Source organism: Carassius carassius, chromosome 41 (assembly GCF_963082965.1).
Source record: "Carassius carassius chromosome 41, fCarCar2.1, whole genome shotgun sequence".
Taxonomy (NCBI): domain Eukaryota; kingdom Metazoa; phylum Chordata; class Actinopteri; order Cypriniformes; family Cyprinidae; genus Carassius; species Carassius carassius.
In genome coordinates, this window is record NC_081795.1 from 16,309,358 (window position 1) to 16,331,554 (window position 22,197).

The 22,197-nt window shown below is 37.0% G+C and overlaps 1 protein-coding gene and 1 long non-coding RNA gene across 2 annotated transcripts in view; one reads left to right on the plus strand and one right to left on the minus strand.

Moving 5' to 3' along the window:
- Positions 1 to 22,118, minus strand: part of LOC132122874 (TNF receptor-associated factor 4-like) — a 40,092-nt gene extending 17,974 nt beyond the window's left edge. The window contains exon 1 of the mRNA XM_059533366.1: positions 21,599 to 22,118. Within this exon, the coding sequence (XP_059389349.1) occupies positions 21,599 to 21,741 (143 nt within the window). The 5' untranslated portion in view covers positions 21,742 to 22,118. The remainder of the gene's footprint in view (positions 1 to 21,598) is intronic.
- Positions 2,405 to 4,849, plus strand: LOC132123290 (uncharacterized). The gene is made up of 3 exons (XR_009426487.1): positions 2,405 to 2,488; positions 2,767 to 2,935; positions 4,569 to 4,849. It is a non-coding gene; the product is annotated as an uncharacterized LOC132123290 (long non-coding RNA).
- Positions 22,119 to 22,197: the final 79 nt, after the last annotated feature.

Genomic DNA, 22,197 nt, shown 5'->3' on the forward strand with positions numbered 1-22,197 from the left:
AGGTAAAGCGGGCGGCCACATATTTTAAAGCTGTCAAGCTTTCATTGTATTAGAAGGCGAAGCCTGATGAAGCCCTGAATGTGATAAATACTGAAGTACAAAGCATTTAATTAATGAAAATGACATTTAGGGCACACTGTAACCCTTTACTGTAAATTTACAGCGAATTTCTTACAGAATTGTACTGTATTTCCATAATACAGTATAAGGCTGTATAATTTACAGAGCAGCTGTAAATATACAGCACATTTCTGTTTTCCTCCCGATAAATTCGTAATACAGTATCAGACTGTAAATGCATTGCATTGTGGGATTGATTGTATTCGCGCTCAAATTCAGATGAGACGTGACGCAAACTGATGTGCCAACTGTGTGAGATTTTGTGAATTTGTAATTAAGCTTTTTGGTTCGTGTGAGCTTCGTTTCTTGTGAGCTTTTGTGTGGGGCTTTCAAATATTGCCTGTGACGCAGCAGAAATGGTTAACGTCGGGAGGAAGAATCGCTCATGCATCTGTGAGCAAAAGTGGATTTTAGCGCTTGAGAAGACTGTTTAACTGACTGATACGGTAAGCCAATCTATTTATATTTAATTATTACGTTCGGTTTTCTACATTGTTTAAGTTACACGAATAGTTTGATTTTGCGAGCGTTGTTTTCTACCGCGAAAAAAACCTCATTTTTTAACAAGTAACGTCACATTAACTTAACTTCGACAATTCACACAGCCAGCATACCATTTCATTTGCATGACCTGCTTATATAAGTTATATAAAATAAAAATCGCGAAAATAAAAATCACTCGTGCCACCGAGTGATTTACCATCATGTCATTTGGCTGATCTGCTTTTTTTTCTTCGTTTCAGGTTTTATAATCTGATGAAAAATCCAGTGCTAAAGTAAGTGCTTTAGTAGTGTCTAGTCCACGTGCAAAAATGCCATGGTGTCAGTTCTGCGATTGTACTTTTGAATCGTTGTCAGCATTTTGCCAGCACATGAAAATCCATAGTCATGTTCCAAATTCCCTTTTCAAATGTGGTATTCCGGATTGCTCCAAGACATTTAAAAAGTACACTGCTTTCAAAGCTCACATATTCAGGGATCACAAAGACAGGCCCTCAAAGTCATCTGTTGAGCAGTTAGGAATTGATGCCTTAGTGTGTGATATTGGAACATGTCAAGAAAAGTGCAGTGATTTGAAAAACTTCGTTTTACACTTGAAAAATCATATCAAAGAAGGCACCAGAGTGCCATGTCCATTTACATGCAATAAACAATTTTCTGTAGCATCAACATTGACTTCACATTTATCCAGAAAACATCGAAACTCTTCAGCAGAAAGTTTGCGTCGTACTATACTGCAGTCAAATGTTTCAGTACAGATGCCGTATGGTGAGGCATCTAACATGGCCGAACACTCACATCCACAGTCTGAATTCTTTGATTGTGGTGATGGCATAGAGCAGTTGGAGAATGCACTTTTGCCAGATAATGCAGATGAATCTCTTTTTTTGAAAAACATGGCTCTGTTTTATCTCAAGTTACAGGCAAAGCATATTCTCCCATCATCTGTGATTCAGTCGGTAATTGAGGGGATGCAAGACATCCATGATATTAGCCAGTCTCATTTGCTACTCAAGCTAGGGGAAAAATTGATTGCACTTGGTATTTCTGAAAATGATATAAAGAGTGTTTTTGATGTCTTGCAAACTGATGATCTTTTTCGGAGGTCTAATATTAATACACTTAGCACTGATAAGAGAAGAAAGTCTTTTTATAAAGACAATTTTAAGTTTGTGGATCCTGTCCCAGTCTGTCTTGGTCAAAATGAATCTGGCAAGGAAAGCTTTGCTCAATACATTCCTATTAAGAAAAGCTTAGAAGCACTGTTCTGCTGTAAATCAGTGATAGAACAACATAATAATTCACGATCTGAAGTCAGAGCAAAAGATATCCTCTCTGATGTATGGGGATTTTGCGACTCCAACTGATGTCCAGCATTCTCTTCATTTGCCAGAGAGTCCACACCTTATATTTCTTGGTATGTAAACAATAAAGTCGTTTAACCTTAAAGTGAAGAGCAAGTCATCACTTACTTGCCACACTGCAAAAAAAATGTTTTACTTAACTTCTATTTATTTTTTGTTCCCAAGTGTCTTTTTTTTGCATGAAGAAGAATTTACTAGACAAGTAAAAAAAATTATTGTTTTTCGAAATGTTATTGCCAAAAAAAAAAAAGTTTAAACAATTTTCAGAAAAAAGACATCATTTTTACTTGTCTAGTTTATTATTCTTGATGTAATAACTTGTAGTAATTTGTCTGGAATCTAGACAAAATAGTAACTAAGAAAAGCATTTTTTGCAGTGGGTTGTTGTTTCAATATTGTGACTTTTTTCAGGAAGAGAATGGTGATGGTATGAGAAATATAAAACAGATTTTAATTGGCAACATATGTATGGAAGAATCAACTGTGTTCAGCAAAATTGTGTGGTTGTGAAGTCCAGCTAATTAACTCTAACACTACTTTCATTTAACCAGGGAAAACTATTCCTCTAAATAGGAAATTGCTCATATAAATTAAATTATAGTATTACTGTATTGATGAACCCTACCCAAAAGCACTACTAAGGCAGAATGAAATGGTGTATCCTGTGAACAGAGTTCTTTTAACAGTTATGTAGAATTATGAATAGACAACTACATAGAACCAAACTGGAACCCACAATAATATTATTACTTTTTCCTTCTGATTTTTATTTTTATTACAGGTCAATCTCTGAGCAACCAGCGCTGGATGTTGAGTTTGGAGGGTCAAGTTGTGTGTGAAGGAGCACAGCCCAACTTCATCACTGGCCTGGCAGCGCTGTTTGCCTCCTTCTATAATTTCAATTTACAGTACCAGGAAGAGGCAGCATGCACCCTTGAGTTTGTTCAGAGGTAAGTCATTAGCATATTTGAAATATATGTTTTAGACTGAATTGTTTTAGACTGAATTGTTTTAGACTGAATTTTTATAAACGTTTTGTACAGCTGACTACTGGGAATAACAATATGGACCTGGTTTCACACACTGCAAAACATGCTTTTCTTACTTAGTGTTTTTGTCTTGTTTCCAGTCTCAAAAAAAACCTTAATTTGGAGTAATTCCCTTAGAAAACAAGACATTATATCTTATCTTATTTTACGTATCTAGTAAATGCATCTTGATTTAGGATTTTTTTTTTAATATTCGGACAGGAAACCAGACAAAAAGAAAAGCATTTTTTTGCAGTGCAGACAGGGCTTAGCTTAAAGGGTTAGTTCACAGAAAAATGTAAATTATATCATTAATAACTCACCCTCATGTCGTTCCAAACCCGTAAGACCTCCGTTCATCTTCAGAACACGGTTTAAGATAGTTCAGATTTAGTCCGAGAGCTCTCATTCCCTCCATTGAAGCTGTGTGTACGGTCTACTGTCCATGTCCAGAAAGGTAAGAAAAACATCATCAAAGTAGTCCATGTGACATCAGAGGGTCGGTTAGAATATTTCTGTTGTGAGTGCGTTCACAACACTGCGGTGACGCTGCTGATGTGCTATCTTTGTTATTGGGCACACCAGAAAACACGTCAGCAGCGTCGTGAACTTGCTCAGAACCGACCCGGAAGAGAAGACAATGTTGAATAAAGTCATAATTGTTGTTATTTTTGGATCAAAATGTATTTTCAATGCTTCAAAAAATTCTAACTGACCCTCTGATGTCACATGGACTACTTTGATGATGTTTTTCTTATCTTTCTGGACATGGACAGTAGACCGTAGATACATTTGCAATGGAGGATCAGAAAGCTCTCGGACTAAATCGAAGATATCTTAAACTGTGGTCTTACAGGTTTGGAACGACAGGTGAGTCATATATGACATATTTTATATTTCGGTGAACTTACCCTTTAAGCCAGGTCTAGGCCTTCGTAAAATAAGGGTATTTAAAGGGATGGTTCAGAGTAAAATCAACCTAGGGTCATTTTCACCATGACATTGAGCCAAACACCCCCCCCAGAAGCCTTTTCCAAAAGTTGTGTCTCGTAAATTACCACACTAATAATGATGACCAGAACGGTACCAAACTTCTACAGTAGTACAAATAGGTTCTGTACTCCTAAAACGAGGGATTGGAAGGTTTATAAGTACATCAGGAGTTTATTAAATAACAATTGCCTGACGGCAAATGCTACCGCTAACACAGACGTGGAGGTCACTTCCGTGATTTGGTAAAAGCTTGTAAGGGCTTGCGCCATCTTAGTATTTGGCTCAAGGTCATGGTGCAAAGGACCCTAGTTTGAAATTTAGTTAAATTAATGAAGTCACAAATGTTTGGACTGGATTTGGCAATGTGTGCTCTACATAAACAGGGTTTATGGCTGCATTTCAACTCACACTCTGGTAGGCCCTGATTCAGTACCTGATGAGGGGATTATATTGTTAATAAGCTGGGTGAATAATGGTTAAATCTCTCTCTCTCTCTCTCTCTCTCTCTATATGCACAGTCTATAATATTTGATTGTGTTTTTTCCTCTTTTCTGCATTTTAGACGCTTTGTTGACATCAATCCTGAACGTGGATCAAAAGCAAAAAAAGGAAAAGTGACTTCAAAGAAAACTGGCCAAGTTGTGCAAAAAAAGAACGCCACTGTAAGCCCACCAGTTTCCTCACTTCTGCGAAAACTTGCAGACTTTGAATGGAACTTTGTTTAGATCCTGTCAGCAAGTACATTAAAAGTAATTATGATTACTGCATCGTTAATTCCATTTATAAAATACAACTGCCATTTCAGCCATTTTGAGGTTCTATTCTTTTTTTGACTCTTTACATTTCTGAAAAAAAGGTACATTTGTTTAAGGTTAACAAGATTACTTTATTATAAAGTGTTAAGTGTTTAACTAACATTTTAAATGTAAAAAAAAAAAAAAAACAGCTGGCATTTCAGCCAAATGTGTTCATATAAGGCAAATGTCTGGTCGTTGCTTTTAAAATAAATGTTTTAAAACACAAATAATGTTGTTGGTTTCTATTTTCTTGTTTAAAGTTCAGAGTATAATGTTTTCCCTGTAAAAATGTTTTTAAAAATGTCTGTAAAATTGTGGTATATGCTGTATTTTGTAATTGCAGTGCAGTACTGTTAATTTAGGAAAATACAGTATGTGGCTGGCAACCCACCTGCCAGTATTTTACTGTAAATTTACAGAACAACGGTTTACAGAACTAGTACTGTAAATTCTGTTTACAGTACTAGTTCTGTAAAAATACAGTATGTGGCTGGCAACCCAGCTGCCAGTATTTTACTGTAAATTTACAGTACAACGGTTTACAGAACTAGTACTGTAAATTCTGTTTACAGTACTAGTTCTGTAAAAATACAGTATGTGGCTGGCAACCCAGCTGCCAGTATTTTACTGTAAATTTACAGTGAAAAGTTTTACAGTGCACATTCTCACGTCTCATCTGTCACTTTGAGGCGTTGATAAAAGTTTAAAACTTACATAATTTAGACGACAAAGACAAAGCCAGTCTGAATTAAAAAGCTCTTTAACAGTTTGAAAGGAATGTGAGGTCAATGATGTGGAAATTAGTAGCGAAAGTTTAAGCATAAAGGACTGCAGGATTAGCCGTTTCTTGACTTATCTTCCAGCTTCTCAGTCGGTGGGAAGGCGAGATGTTGTAAAAGGTCTGGGGTATTTTGAGATGGCTATGAGGCGAGCTGGAATAGAGGACGCTCTCGCAGCTCATTCTGAGATGAAAACATAATTCCTTAAAATGAGGAGATCTAAGAACTAGCGGATAATGTCTGTTGTATAATCTCACAACAGCTTGATAAATTAAATCTTCTGAGGGTTCATTTTGGAGGAAAAGCAAGTTGGAGAGGCTTTGAGCAGGTTCAGAGCTGTGGATGCAATATATGAAGTTTATGGGCAGCTCCAAATGTTCTTAACTATGTTGTTGGGTCCAAAAGGAGCTGATGCAATTTGAGATATGATCTCATTAAAAAGACACCAGCAAATATAGGAGTGGATATCAAATGATTTGCATCTTTGTTCCCGATCGATTGCTTTTAGCCTGCATAGACTTAGTGAAGCATTAAAATAGCATGTGTACCATAACTAATGAAATTCTACACAGTTTCCATTATCTTGCGATCGTCTCACACTCCAGGCTGGATTCTGTATTGAAAAATACAAAAGAAACAGGACTTGGGGAGACAAAACATTCGCCACGACCTCAGGCTCCGCTAGAGGCAAATTAGCAGCGTGCTAATCCTTAGCGCCGGTGACTGAGGATGGGTGGATTAATGTCATGCGCTGTTCTACCATGACAGCAGGTGGAACGGACAGATAATCCCGGCCAACAAATACTTATCTGGCAGAGATTCCCGCCACTAACCTGCAGCGGCCAGACTTTTCTCTCTTTACAGCACAACAGTGACCCACGGCTTTCTAAAATACTTGATTCTGACTGGTCGGTATGGAAAAAGATATTTGCATAATGACCACTAAACTGTTTAACTGAATGTTGTACCAGGCAACTGATTTCCTACGTAGCTGCACTAGTTTCATTAAGTATGACACTAGTCTTTTTATATATATATATATTAGTGCTGTCAATCGATTAAAAATTTTAACTAGATTAATCACACATTTTTTCTGTGATTAATCGCAATTAATCGCAATAAAAAATGTTTTTGTACGTTTTTAATATATTTTTTAATGTAATAATTTCACAGTTAATCAAATTAATGTAGAAACAACATAAAGACAGTATATTTTAAATACTTGTTTAAATGGCATCTTTTTATGAATGAAGGCCAGTATTACTGATATTAATACAGCTACTGATTTTTTTTATTTTTTACATTTATTATTAGGCTTCAAAAATATAACAGTTTTTAATTTAAGTAAACTTAAAACAATGCTAACATAAATATAATAATAATAAATGTCATGTTTACTCCTGCCCTTCCTGTCTTAACAGTTAGGAAATATACAGAAATTTAATAAAGTTATCAAAGTTATATGCAGTCTGCACTGCATAAACTATAAATTAAATAGTTAATCCTTATTAAAGCTACAAAAGTTATTTAGTCAAGAGCAGCGAGTCATTTTCTCTGTTCCCTTTGTTCTTTAACTTTACTGACAGGAAGCTTTATTGGCTGCTGTCCCTTTAAGAGCAGACAGACACGCGGATCTCACCGTTTATATACTGTCTATGGATCTCGCCTCATTCTCTCACAACTCTTTTTGTTCATTTTAGACTTTATATAAATCATTTAAGATTGCTCTTATGAGGATAATCGACAAAACTGGCACTTTGGGATGTTTATTGTTAGTTCAAGCGCTTAAGAGAACTGGATTCTGGCGCCCTGTCTATGCATTGTGTGTGTGTGTGTGTGTGTGTGTGTGTGTGTGTGTGTACGTGTGTATGTGTCACATAAGGGCATTCACAGACAGCGCATTCTCTTTTGTCTTGCCGCGCTTGAAATGTTTAAAAGCATTTAAATGAATAAGAGCGTGATCATATAATGTAAAGCTAGCCAACGGATGGCAGAAAATACCGATGCTGCGTTAATTGCGTTAAATATTTTGACACGTTAAACCAGACGAAAATTAAATCACATGCGTAAACACGTTAACGTTGACAGCACTAATATATATATATTTATTTTATTATAATTTTTATTCATGTATTTATTTTTAAATTATTTATTTAAATGGTCAATTTATTTCAATAATCATTTTTGTCATTAATTCAAAATTTATTAATCCAATTAATTGTTTCCAATTAATTATTTATTCATTAGTTTGTTTGTTTCATTCATTCATTCACTCATTTACATTTCCCAGTCATAATATCTCTTTTCCTGTTAGTGTCCTGTTGTTTATTAGAAGAGAAAGAAAAAAAGAAAGAAAGAAGGAAACTAGATATTCATGGATTGCAGCTAATTTCTGAACAGATTTCACTAAAACAAAACAAAAAATGTAAAAATATTTTTTTTATACCCATGAGTTCAGCATTTGTTTTATCCATTTTCATCATCTAACATATTTCACTTTTCATAATGGTGCATTTTCCCAATTCAGTGAGTGAAAAAAATTTAAAATACATAGCTGCCTTGCCATCCAATGTGTGAGATTATTGTTAAGCATCAACACAAAAGCTTCTTAGTGAGTCCAACAGTATCATGCCACACTAAACGTGGCTTGAATAAACTCTAAATTAACTTCTGAAGCAAGACTTGAGCGTGACCCAACGGATGGACAGAGCTTTTCATTGTGCTTTTCTGCATGAGACAGAGTACAGCACCAGGTGCTGAAAGAATAAACTAATGTGTGTGTTGTGTAGGACAGTGGTTCCCAAACTTTTCCATTCTACGACCCACCTAGACAAGTGTAATCTATTTCACGACCCACCAAAATATATATATATAAAAAAAAATAAGAAAACGATTGACATTACTTTAAGCCTAATCTTAAAAGTTTGATGACAGAAATTAAGTATTTAATAAAAATAAAAAATTTTCACTACTAATATTTCAGTTTTAATTTTTGTTTACAGACGTTAAAATATGTAGTGTCCATAAAAACGTGAAGCAGGCTCACTCTAGTGAACTGTAATCTGCGCTGCTGTGTTTTGTTGCAGAAAATACATTCATGATCTTCCGTTTGTGTCGGCGAGAACGGAGCACAATCCAACACTTATTTAGAAAAGCATGAGAAGCAAAGCAGAGCTATCTAACACAGTTTTGAGATTAAAATAATTGTGAAATTGGTAAAAAATTATAATAAACAGATGTGTCTCATTTTAAATAATAATAAAAAAAATATATTTATTTTTGTGATGGTTAAATAAATGTTCAGCAATATCTTCAAAAGACTTCTGAACTTTGGCAAATTTTTTTCTAAACAGAGATGATACATCAAGGAAATATTGCAAACTTTTGTACATTTTGTTACGTGGAAATGTTTAAATCTTGTAGTGTTACAATTAATCCTGCATTTGTGCCCTGCTTATGGAATTACATTTGTTTCAATAATAATGAACGAAACTTTATAAAACTGAACGTAACTTTTTCAGAAACTATCAAAAATATGCCATTACAAAAGAAGAAAAACACTATGAAAATGAAAAAAAATTAACTCAGTCGCACAAATTTAACAGGCTCTTCAAATATGCTTCATTCTTTGTTAATGTTTTTCAAAGATTCGTTTTCGCTAATCGTGGATTCTGAATTCATTGCTACAGATTTCGCTTACGTTTCGCAGTTTTTCGTTTGGTGTTTTGACACAAACATCTCATGGGGGTGGTGTTAACAGTGATCTACTCTGATTGGATAGTGAGCTTTTGATGGACAGGTGCTCTCTGACCGGGAAGTACAGACGCCACCCAGTGGCCTCTCTCGTCCTTCACTGTCGTCGCTCCTCTTTTGTATACTTCCTATCTCCTCCGGGGTTCTCGAGACCGGTGAGTGTTGCAGGTGTCGCTCATTTCCCAATCACTCCACGGCTCTCGGCCCCGCCCCACTCGTCACATTCGTGCAGCCCTAGACTGAACTGTGTGAGTGTGTGTGTGTGTTTTTATTGAAACGCAAATTTAGCTGCAGCCAAGTGACTTTGTGTGACCCACCTTGTTCCATTCTGTGACCCACAAGTGGGTCGCGACCCACAGTTTGAAAACCCCTGGTGTAGGAGGCTTGATTTAGCTCAACTCCATAGGCGCTTCAGGGAAAAACTCAACCACACCCCAACAGCACAGTTCCATCATCTAATTATACCATCTATTTCCTCATGCGCCCAAGAATCATCCAGAAAGAGTGGGTGAGAATATCCACTGCCAGCTCACAGTGCTGCAGATACGGACAGCGGCGTGCCGCATTAAACTTTGTTGCAGTTGAGTCAGAGTGTTGTAAAAGTAACTGAAAAGCAGGTGAAACTCTTTGTGAAACGAAAAGATTTTACCCTCGGTATCAGCTGTCTGAGTCACCGCGTGCCGGTGGAAACAAACTACGCACCTTACACGCGATGAGTCACCTCCAGTGTCCGGAGACAACACCTCCTGAGTGCTCTCCGTCTGTCTCCTGCTCCTGACTTAAAAACTTTTCAAACCAACGTTAAACCCAGTGACTCCCTGTGAAGGAGGATTATATAATTATGATGTGATTTCTCCTCTTTCAGTTCATTGATTAGAGGAAGACAGTCAGAGAAACAGAGCGGGCAGCTCGTCAGCACTTCATCGCAGATTCTGTGTGTGTGTGTTTGGTGTGTGTGTGTGTGCACTGCACTCCATTTGCTAGGCCCAAAACCTCAGTGGCCATGGTAACGGGGTGAAGGTGAGGCTCTTTATGCTGGAGAGAGAGGTGTGTGAGGGAGCGGCGAGTCTGATATATGTGCACTCATGTAGCTGATAAGAACATGCTAGAACTCCTGTGCACGCAGACAGTGAACACTCACACGGAGCCAAACTCAGCTCTCCCTCTCTCGTAGGCTCTGCTGCTATGAAACAGTACTGGCATTGCCTATATGAATGATAGGGTGTTCTTTTTGTACGTATCATTAAGGGTCAATGATGAGAACTCTTAGTTTTGTGCCTGTGTAGAAAACTAAGAATTCATTTTCTGTATCCTACATACAGTGATATCCTGTTTCCGCCACGGAGTAAAAAATAAAACAAGGTAATTTAGGGTGACCATATGAGCCATTTTCCCAGGACGCGTCCTTGCCAAGATTTCTATATTGCCCAAAACATCCAAGGTAGTTTGACCAATAACATACAGGTACATAATCAACCAATCGTGGCGTGTGAGAAGGTGAGATCTACAGAGAACGATCAAAGCAATGAAAATACACGTACATGTTAGGTGTGTGTTCGTTCATTCAACTTGAAGCGTCGCTGCGCACCAATCATTGTATGACACCAAAGTACCAAGAGAGCGATTTGAATGAATAAGGAGCCGTCTGCTCTGCTTTCTATAGCTCTTATGAACAGAGCCGCATTATCCATAAAGGCACTTGGGCCAGTGCCCAGGGGCACCAACCATTCACAACAACTAGGGGGGCACCACATGACACAAGCTTTAAAAATATTTTTCGTAAATTGTTTTATTATTAACTTGAAATTCTTGAAGGACCATACATAACTCGTTTATGAACACTAACTTAACAATAATAATAATAAATTATAAATAAAGATTACATAACCACTATCAGTCCCCCCCTTCCGTCCCCAATCTGTCAGAGTTGAGTTGGTCCACAACAAGTACGCGCGAATGTGTCATTTTTTTAACGGCTACAGAAAATGAATCAAAATGGACAGACATCAATTGAGTGGTTTTGCAAAAAGAAAAGTTAAAGAAAGACAAGGACGCTACAATTCAAACTGTTCCAGGGATCGAAAGTTTTTTTTTTTAAACGAGTGAAGAATGAGCTCAGGACTTTTGAGGTATAGTGCCCAGGGGCACCACACCGTCTTAATACGGCCCTGCTTATGAATGTCATACAATGATCGATCTGCACAGCACAAACAGCCAAAATCTGGATATTTTAGGCAATATAAAAATCCTGGCAAGGACGCATCCTGGGAAAATGGCTCATATGGTCACCCTAAGGTAATTGTGACTTTTTATCTCACAATTCCGACTTTTTTTTCTCAGAATCGTGTGATATAAACTCGCAATTGCAAGAAAACAACTCAGAATTGCGACTTCATAACTTGCAATTCTGACTTTATTTCTCAGAATTCTGAGAAATAAAGTCAGAATTGTGAGATAAAAAGTCACGTTTACCTTGTTTTCTTGATAATTCAGTGGTGGAAATGGACTTCCATAGATATCTATGGGATGAGTTTGCAGATTTTCCTCCATCTTTGTTTCAATGTCTGTAATACATGTAAAGGTCCACCAGATGTAAAATGTGTAATCCTGCATAAATCGCAAGAAAAAAAAACTGCAGAGTAATATGCAAAACGTGATAGTAGCACAACCATGCAGGAAATCAGTCTGTTATACCACAAACTGTTTTTATTTTTAAAAATACTTATTAATGAAAATAATGATAAAGATGGGTACACAAATTACTAAAAAATTACCATTGTTGGTCCTTTCAAAAGCCAAAAAAGGCGACTTAAGGACATGGAGCAATCCATATGCCTGGCCTTAAAGTTGAGGAAGGGGATTTCTCCGGCCTCTTTCATGGGATCAGTGTCACATTTGATCCGAGTTGAGACGTGGGGGTGGGAGTTTGAGCTGCTATATAGAGCGGATCTGCGCAGGGTAAAGCATGAAGGAAACCACCACAGTGCTTCTTTCACAAAGAAGAAGCAGTGGCTGTGACCTTCAATCCAGCCGGCCTCCGGAATTGACAGTCAATAACAACAAATGAGTGTACGCTTAAACCCAAGAGCTTAACCACTCTGCCAACACCTGTTGCGCTCTAAAAGAGAGGCTTTCACTGAGACAGGTGCCCTCCTCCTTCCTCAAGATCTGGCCACCCCAGCTGCTCCCCTCACCAGCGGATTCTTCAAATGCACAACAGACAGCATTCTCACACCAGTGCCCTCTCAGCTGTCTGAGACCCCTTACGAGTACATGCACATGCATTCAGTTTTGATTAAACCATGTTACATGCTAGATGAAGACGAGATGAGGCATGATGGAGTTACAGCTAAATGAAAAACACACAAGCTGCATGTGCAGAACAGGATGGGATTGGGTTTGAGAGGTTTACATTACCACAGTGTGCAGCCGAGAGAAACTAACTGCATCTAGACGCTCCAGATCACCGTTTGTTACAGGGATATTTGACAAATAATTTAATTATTTAATTCATTCACATGTAAAATATAAAAATGAGCAATTTATCCCAAAATAGCTTTGTAAATATGAAACGAAGTGCTGAAAGTACAATCAACACAAAAGATGACTGCTTAAAACTAGATTTTTTTTTTTATGTTAAAAGCCCTGCTGAAATAAAAAAAGCAAATGCTAAAGCCAGCCTAAGTTAGTTTGCTGGTCTTATATGGTTTGAGCTGGTCTTACCTGATTTAAATGGACAGCTCATCAAAATGTTTTAGCTGTTTATTAGCTGTATTATTTATATTATTAAATACTTTAATAGTATATTTACAATTACCTTTCAATTTTTCTTTAAGTTTTATTCATTCGGTTAAGTGCTTTTGCCATTTTTATTTGTGACTGACACACACACACACACAGGTTGCTAAGGTGTTCTGGATACCTTTAGAAGCATGTCTATGTGGTTTCTGGGGAGTTCTGGGTGGTTGTAAGTCAAAATAGCCCACTGCTGAGTGTCTACGGTGCTCTAGATATGTAAATCTAGTTTCTTCAGTTTTATCATCTGAAGGCAAAAATCATAACTCCTGAACAAGCCACACAATTTAAAGTATCAAAGCACATAAGCACATTCATTTCCCAAGAATGCATAATAGTGGTGTTTGCCTTAACAAGTACCGCAGATTAAATATTTATTGATTCCTGTCAGCTGAGGTGTTTCTGACAGGTATAGGTATAAAACAAGCTGGTCTCAGCATGCAAGGAGCGAGTTACAATGTGCTTTACTACAAAACTGAAATAGTTCCCTGCAAATCTGCACCCAAGGGAAGTAAAGATGGCAAGATTTCTCTTTAAATGCAAACATGCCCAGACAAGTCCCGGATCCCCACAAACCGTTCTATCCACTTTGTTTATGAGCCCCAGTGAGCGTCCAAGGCCGTCAAGCACCACAGTTTTTCACAAAGGAATGTTGTCTATGCGCTTGCAGACGATGGACATCTGAATAGGGCAGAAAATCCAGTTAGGAATGTTAAGAGCTCGTCCACTTTTTGTGTCGCCCTCATTGAACAAGTCCTTTAGGTCCTAATAACACCCTCTATGATGATAATTAACAATGAAGCCTCATGGCACTTCAAACCAAAGAAGCGCTGATGCAAAACATTTAAATGAAATGCAAGCTTCTCGGTAAAAGCCTCACCCAACATCAGCTTGCAGCTGTGTGGAACGGATGGAGAACCTTCAGTCCATAATGTCCGATTCACAGCTGGACCGAGGTGTAACCTCCCCATACACCCCTCTAGATGACATCACTCAGCTAGGATCTGGACTCAGTCTTTCAGACTTTCATCTGAAAAAAACAACGTATGTGGGACTTGTTGTACTCTTCACAAAGATATTAAAACTGCTGTAAAGTCACTTGACATCAAATTCTGATTCTTTTCAAAGACACATTTATGTAGTGCTTGTTTTCCTCATCTACTGAAGTGATTTGAATGTACTTGACAGGGCTAATGAGAATTCCTGGTGGTTGTTTTTTTCCCTCGGCTGAACTTGCGGAAACATATAAGTGGATTCGGACAGTGAAGCACCCGAGGCGTTTTCATTTGTTGGACCGCAGTCTTAAGCAACAACTCACCGACATCAGTTTATTTCAAGAATACAAATCAATATTACGCTGTTGCTTACTTTCTCTTCACTATGTATTGGCAAACATACAACTGTGTGAAATAGCTCCGCTCTTCTTCGGGGCTGGGTAACTCATATGATGCTATTTAATGTTCTATTCATTCAAAAATACATTAAAACTACAATTCATTTGTACAATGATTAGAATATACCTTTTATATCATGAGAATGTTTTAAAATTTTTCAATTTAATTTAGATATTCTTAGGAGCAGCAAAAAGTTTAAATATGAAGGTGGCACAACTAACGTGATATAATGATGAAAACAACTTAATTATTAGAATACAATTCTTGATAAAAAACAAAAACTTTTAGGCACAATCTTACTCTTTTTCAAAAATAAAATTATTTTAACAAATTGATTATTAATATTTGGAAAACTTCTATTGACCAAATCAAAGTCATGCGATGTGATCCACATGCAGAAAAAAAATATCATAGTTATTAAAAATATAATTTATACATATAATGGTTTGAATGCACCACTTTACACAATGTTTTACATTTTTCAAATAAAATTCATTATTATCTCTTATTCTTATTCTTCGTGTAATATCGCATAATTTGACCTTTAGATTAAAAGACATGGCTCCGGCTGTAAAATTTAATATGACTCCCAAAAAATTTCATTATGATAAAAAAACATTTTTTTTTTAAGGGCATCAAGTAAAAAAGGCAGCATGATACAACCGTCTTGATATCATAACGAAGAATACAATCTTCATGAAAATAATTAAGTTAATGAGAAAACCCAATTCATTATTTTGACTATGTATTATTTTCAATTCTAAGAAAACTGCTACATTGCTTATTAATATTGTAAAACTTTTGTACACCAAGTCATGCAGTTAAAAAAAAAATAAAAAGTACAAAAAGTCTATGATCCATTTTTACTTGACAGTTACACCACACAATACATTTGGAGTCATTTCATTTAGTTTTCTTAAACAGTGTTTGCCTACTCTGATCTTGTGTGTCACTGACCCAGCTAACAAATGAGTCTGTCTGGATGACTTCTGTGGCCAGTGGCACCTGTGTGAGGATGTGAGGGTCTTTGATGAGGCTGGGCAGGAAGTGAGAGAGGATGCCCGGTCACTATTCATCTGCTTCAATGGCGTGAATCCTGGAGAGGGACCCAGACTCCTGGCTGTCATACCCACACTGGCTTCCTCTCAAAACCGGACACCAATGCTTCCCCTCAATCTCCCTTTGCTCGGGAAAACTATACTCACTATCTGTGGCAGGCCAAAGAGGCTCCTTATTGTATCTCAATGGACAGTGGGCAATTAATTTGAGCTTTAATGTAAAAAAGATGTTGTTCACACAGATGGCCCTGGCTGGAAAGAAGTCAATTTTTCTTTTTTTCACTTTGCCGGTCACTGTTTACTCCATTCTACCCTGGTTAAACCCATCCTTCCGTTGCAAGGCTTCAATGTGCACCATCAGCTCTCAAGAGAACGCGGGAGGACTTGACTTCAATGCAAGACACAGAGGACTCTATTCAGACTCTCTAGGGAAAAAAGACATTCTGTTTGAGACAATTAGGCTGTGAAAACTGAAGCTTAATAGAGAAGTGAATGTTTTGACAGTCAGCTTTTGTACTTTTAGATACAAGTGGCTTCTGTATGGTGGCCTTGTCATGTATTTCTTAGAAATCTCAGAAAATGCAGTTCTTGTCATTTTAAGCAGATTAGTATCTACTCTAAGTTGGTCGACTAATTTTAATGGATGTGTGGAGCAGCATGTGAAGCAAATGTTTGCAGGAAAACTTTTAGTTTCAAATCCTAGTGAGCTGCCTACATAGACACCATGTTTATCATTGGCTGTTCCAAAAGGTAGCCTAGGTAGAAACATCATGCTGCCTTTTAAGAAACATTCCCAGTGACCAAATATGACTACCTCCCTACCATAGTATGTGAAATTATTATTCATAATACAGTAGATGAAAAGTAGAGATTCTGAGGTGCACATCTGACTTTACTATCCCATGAGGCCATGGGAGAGGGTTTGTGAAGTGACCCAACTGATGCTGGTATAGGCAACATAACATGGCGAATGCAGTCCCTCAGAATTTAATTCATAGGCCCCTATTTTCATACTATATATAACTTACTTTTTAACAGTCACAAAGTAAGTTTCAAACCAAATGTAGTACCTACTAGACAGTATGCAATTTTGGACGCAGCGACTGTTTTGGTCACATTCTAATAAAGCACCATCATGTTTATCCAGAATGCACTGTGAAAAGTGCGATGAAAAAAAAACACCCATCTAAGATGGCAATCACCTTTCTGCAAAATTTAGTTCAGTACATTCTCTTATAGTGACAGTCTTTATATTAATCAAACAACAACAACAAAGAAATCACTCACTGCTCTTGATTGAAAAGCTTTTGTACCTTCAAGAAAAATCTTTACAGTTCAGTATGCAATGCTGTTTTACATTTGATTACTTTATTCAATTTTTTGTACCTAAAAACTAATGTTAGACCTACCTAAAAAAAGAAAAAAAAGAAAACTGAAATCAGTTTATTTTATTTGTATCTTAACTCTATTGTATTTATTTCTGCTGTGGTTTGTAGTTAGATATAATTTTCATTTTTTTTTTTTTGAAAGTATTGTTTTTCCATAAACATAGCACATACCGAACCGTACCAAAACCATGAAACAAACTGAAACGTGAAAAAGTCGAACCGTTCCGCCCTACTGGAAAGCACTATTTACACTATATGTACTACAAAAAACATGGAAGTCCATAAGTATTAATAGAATATGTACACAAGAAGTTCAGACACTAAACAAACAAAGCTTGAATAACAGACTACAAACCAGAAACCGCTATCTAACAAAGCACCACATGACAAAATCCGTAAAGGGTGCCCTTGTATGTGCATTCAGAGATGTTAGCCCATATTATGAGAACCTCTTTTGTGTGCTGGCAGTGAACCAAATGCCCTCAGTTCAAGGTTTATCTATTCTGCATTAGCGTCACGGTCACATGACTCGAGCTGATTGCCAGAGTGATAAGGCCTGAGGGTCGGCCTCTCCTGACCCTCCCGGAGCTGATTAGACCTTCTGAGATAACCGACTTCCTTAAGCATTCGCCCTTCAGCAGAAACACGCTCCAATTACCACACAAATAAACCAACATGGGACAAATCCAAGTGAACGGCGTTTGATTGAGATGATTCAGGGTTGAATCTGAAACTGTCTTTTACGAGTCTATAGGTGTGCATGCAGCATGAAACTCAAGCTGAAGTAGCTGGAGGCCCTTTTCTAATAATGAATAACACACAGCAGAGGGTGATTCATAGCTGTACAAGAGCATAACCCGTGTAAATCCAAAATTTCCAAATGTGACGGCAGGTCTGAACTGATCAGAAGCTGACTGGAGTAACGGATGGAATAACTTAGAATTTTTACAGCGCACAACAATGAAGAAGAGACGGCTCGGTTATCACGCAATGCCAAGAAATCACATACTTATCTTAACACACTAGCACGGGAGTTTCTGATATTCACAATACATGTAAACCATGATCGAAACATCAACTGAAAACAAATTCAACAAGTTATGTATAATATGACATTTAGATCAGTGGTTCTCAACCTTTTTGACTGCAAGGTCCACCTTTGTGCACAACAATATTCAGAGGATGGGTAACGTTTCCAGCAGTTTGTGCTTTACTGGATTTTTTTACTCTTTTTTACTCTTAATTATTTATTTTTGATCAGACATTTTAGATCTTGGCATAACTAGAAAAATATTTATTTTTATTTTATAAAATTACCCATGTATTTCATAAAAGCACCTATTAAAATTGTATTAATTTACATGATCTTTCCAGTTCTTGAAATCCCTCTTTTAAAATTAAGCTACCTCATATATCCAAGTCTTTAAAGACTGTAAAAAATCCTGGATCTTCAAAAAATAATTTTATTTAAAATACAAATTTTGTAGCATTGTAAAATACAAAATATCTAGATTTTTAGTCATTTTAAAGCTTGTTTTTTCTTATTTGAAGTCATCTTTAGGCCCCCTTGGAAATTTGCTGAGGCCCCCTAGTGGGCCCCGGGCCCCAGGTTTAGATCAATTTCTCATTCCTTGGAGATTCAATTGAATGAAGTTTATAATTTATTATAAGTAAATAATTTTCAAACCAATGAAGGCCTATGCACAGAATTTCAAAAGAATTTCAAAAGAGTTTCAAAAATCAAAAGACTGATGATGAATTCACGAACAGTGAATTCCATTCTTTTGAATCGGATCTTTTCAATGAATCAGTTGAATCAGTTAACAAAACTGATCTGAATGATTCTACAAGGTCACAAGAAATCTGCAAACTAATATTCCAGAAATTGCAATTTGTGCATCTAGTCTCCTTAAAATCTTTTTTAAATATACTTACTCACGTAATCATTTTTTAAATCAAAGTTTAAAAAAAGCAATTTGCCAAATGTGTGGAAAGCCTGGTTTATATATAATAGGCACAGTACACTCTAAATAGGCGTAGTTTTAACTAGTTTTAAAAAGTTACTCATTAGCTGAAGACAAAAGATGGTAAAGAAAAGTAACTTATAAAGCAAAAACGTAGATTGGCTTTCTTCCCAGGGACACAAAAATGACCTAATGATTCATAAGCATTGTCTGCTTGCATTTAGTCTTCTTTTATTTGTATCATCAAAAAAGAAAACTGAGCACAGCAGCACGTTTTAGAAGAAACTTTCTCCTATGTAGGCGTGAGAGGAAAGAGGTTTACTGAGAATAGAACAAACATAAACACAAAGAGCCTTAGGCAAAACGCATCATGTGCTTCCTTGTTCCTCCCTCTATCCCAAAACGTACATGTTAATTCAGGGTTTCTGTGAGAGTCTATAGTGGACATTCAAACCCTGTGACCTTTTATATTTGAGCAGAGCATCAGCACAAGTTCTGTTCATATTCCACAACACGCAGACAAGAAAGAATCAAAACCTGTTTGGATATGTGGAAAATCTAGATAAGATCTGCGCCATATCCGTGACTCGCACTTTGGCATTGATGTTGTTGAATTGACCTTGTATTTTCAAAACAATTAAAAAACAAATAAAATCAATTCAGGCTCTCATGTTGCCTGCTGTAATAATAATAATAATAAATAATAATAAGTCAATGTTCTAAATATAAATACAGCGATATTCTATATTCCAAATCTGACTCACGTGAGGCTGCCAGTTAACTCACCTAAAAATATATACTACGGTTCAAAAGTTTTTTAATATTAATATTTATATTCAGCAAGTTCACATTCAATTATTCTAAAGTAACAGTAAAGAAATGTATAATGCTGACAAAGGTTTATATTTCAAAGAATGAAGCAGGGTTTCCACAAAAATATTAAGCAGCACAACTGTTTTCAAGACTGATGATAATAAATGTTTCTTGGACAGCAAACCTGTATATTAAAATGATTTCTGAAAGATCATGTGACACTGATGACTTGAGTAATGATGTTGAAAAATTCAGCTTTTCATCACATGGATAAATTACATTTCAAAATATATTACAATAGAAACCAGTTATTTTAAATTGTAATAATATTTCACAATACTATATGATCCATATAACGGTAGTGTATGCAGCAGTACCAACACTTATTTTTCCAAAACCTATTTCTTTACAGTGAACATTTCATTTTTATTTATGCATGACTAATGACGCAAGACTACAGCGTCACAGGGGAGAATGTGCATCTCAGCTGTCAATCATTCAGTTTTAAAACCAGTGTGCCATGTTTACAGTGTCAACATGTTATTCTCCAAGCAACTAACTATCCAAATGACCGGATGACACATAACACTATACTCCTAGCACTGAAGTGTTCTTTGTGGGCACTCCTGCTTTATAACGGTTTACTACTTTCATATAGCTGATACACTTGACTCTGATGGTTATAAACCAATTTGTAAAGCAGTTTTGGTTAATACCGTAAATGTACTTGTTTAGAATTTCCTGCTAGATGACAATGAAAGCTATTACACTGATATTCAATTCACAATGCAGACAATAAGCATTAAACTATATAGCAGAGCTTATAGATGCTTAAAGGTTTTTTTCACATGACTTTGATCATCTCTGTTCCATGCATAGCTACACCTGTCCTACACAACCTAGCAAACAAATTGCAAATAACACAAATTAGTGCCGAACAAACGATCTGGCAGTCTTTCAGTACAGCGATTCCAATAAAGGATTTGCTTTCTAATCCAACATGAGGCCCCCTCCAAGAGCCTTATAGTGCCTAGGGTCAAAATGACAGACAGGGCACACACACACACACAGGTCTGAAAATATTTTTCTACCACATTTATTTAGCTAGCCCACAACTCGATCTAGTAAAGCAAAAATATTTACTCAAAAACATTTAAAATCTTTACATTCTCCACAAGCAAACTGGCAACCTGTGACCTTAAAGAGCTTTTTCTACTTGACTTGAGTTTTGCTGGTATAAACTAATGTATATAGGTTGACTAAGTGATGTTAAATAATTAATAGTTTTAACTTGAATAAAACCAGTTTTTTAGGCTACTATTTTTGTCAGTTAAATGCATTTTTATGAAAGGAACTGCTCCGTTATGGTACTACAAACAAAAACTGCTCTCATATAACTATTGCCATTATGTTGAAGCGTAAGCTATATGTTTGATCATGTGATTTCATTAAACCGTTTACCATCCTGTCCTTTTCTTTTCTAAACGGTTCATGTTGCATTTCCTTGGCGAACACATGTAGCTGCTCTATCTGTCAGTATGTGTCTCCTGACGCTACAGCAAACTAACTTAATTTGCATATTTGCATACAAACATCCCTGGCATCCTATTGGCTGCCAGATCAACTCAAGGCCCACGGGCAGATATAAAACTGTCAATAAGCGCAAATGACTGACATGCGCGTGTTGAAACGATGATTGACAGAACTGTTTATCATTCCCACTCCAGTGTTTTAAACCGCCGACTCCATCGCTTTAAATACTGGTTATGTGTATCCTCTGTTGTTGTTGTTGGCACGCTTCATTCCTGACGCAAAACACACAGTATGTGTTTGTCAGACGTGGCTCCTTACCTGAGGAATTCCTGCAGACAGGTATCGCAGAATCGGTGTCCACATGTGGAAACTTGGACGGGTTCCCTCATTGCTTTGCTACACAGAGGACACTGAAAGCGTCTCTTGGGCTTCTCCAGGAACTTGTAGTCAAACCCGGGCATTGCTGAGGTTTACAGTAAGCGTTTATAGGAACTGTCGTTTGTTGTCCTCCGCTTGGAACGAGTCCTTCACGAAAGCTGATATTCACTTGCCGAAGACACACAAGCTCCCGTCGGTATTGTTCCGTCTCAGCTGTCTCTTTCGAGCAACACGGCTCGATCCAGCATCAGGATGACAGCTTAAACCCAGCGAGCTGTGTGTCTGAAGAGGCTGTCGATGAACCGAGATGAGAGACGCTCACAGCGCCTGTGGAGAGCAACACTGACAGCCAGCCTGGAGACAAAGCTCGGATCATGTCTGTTTGGGCATATAAAGCCCCACCCACTATGCATGAGGGAGGAGCCTAATTTAAATCTCTCTCTCAGCCTGGCAGAAATCAGAGTCAAGTTTATTTAGAGTAAGGGGATTATTTGAATGCTTTACTGTAAATAATTTTCAGGATTTCTCTTGAGGGTCTT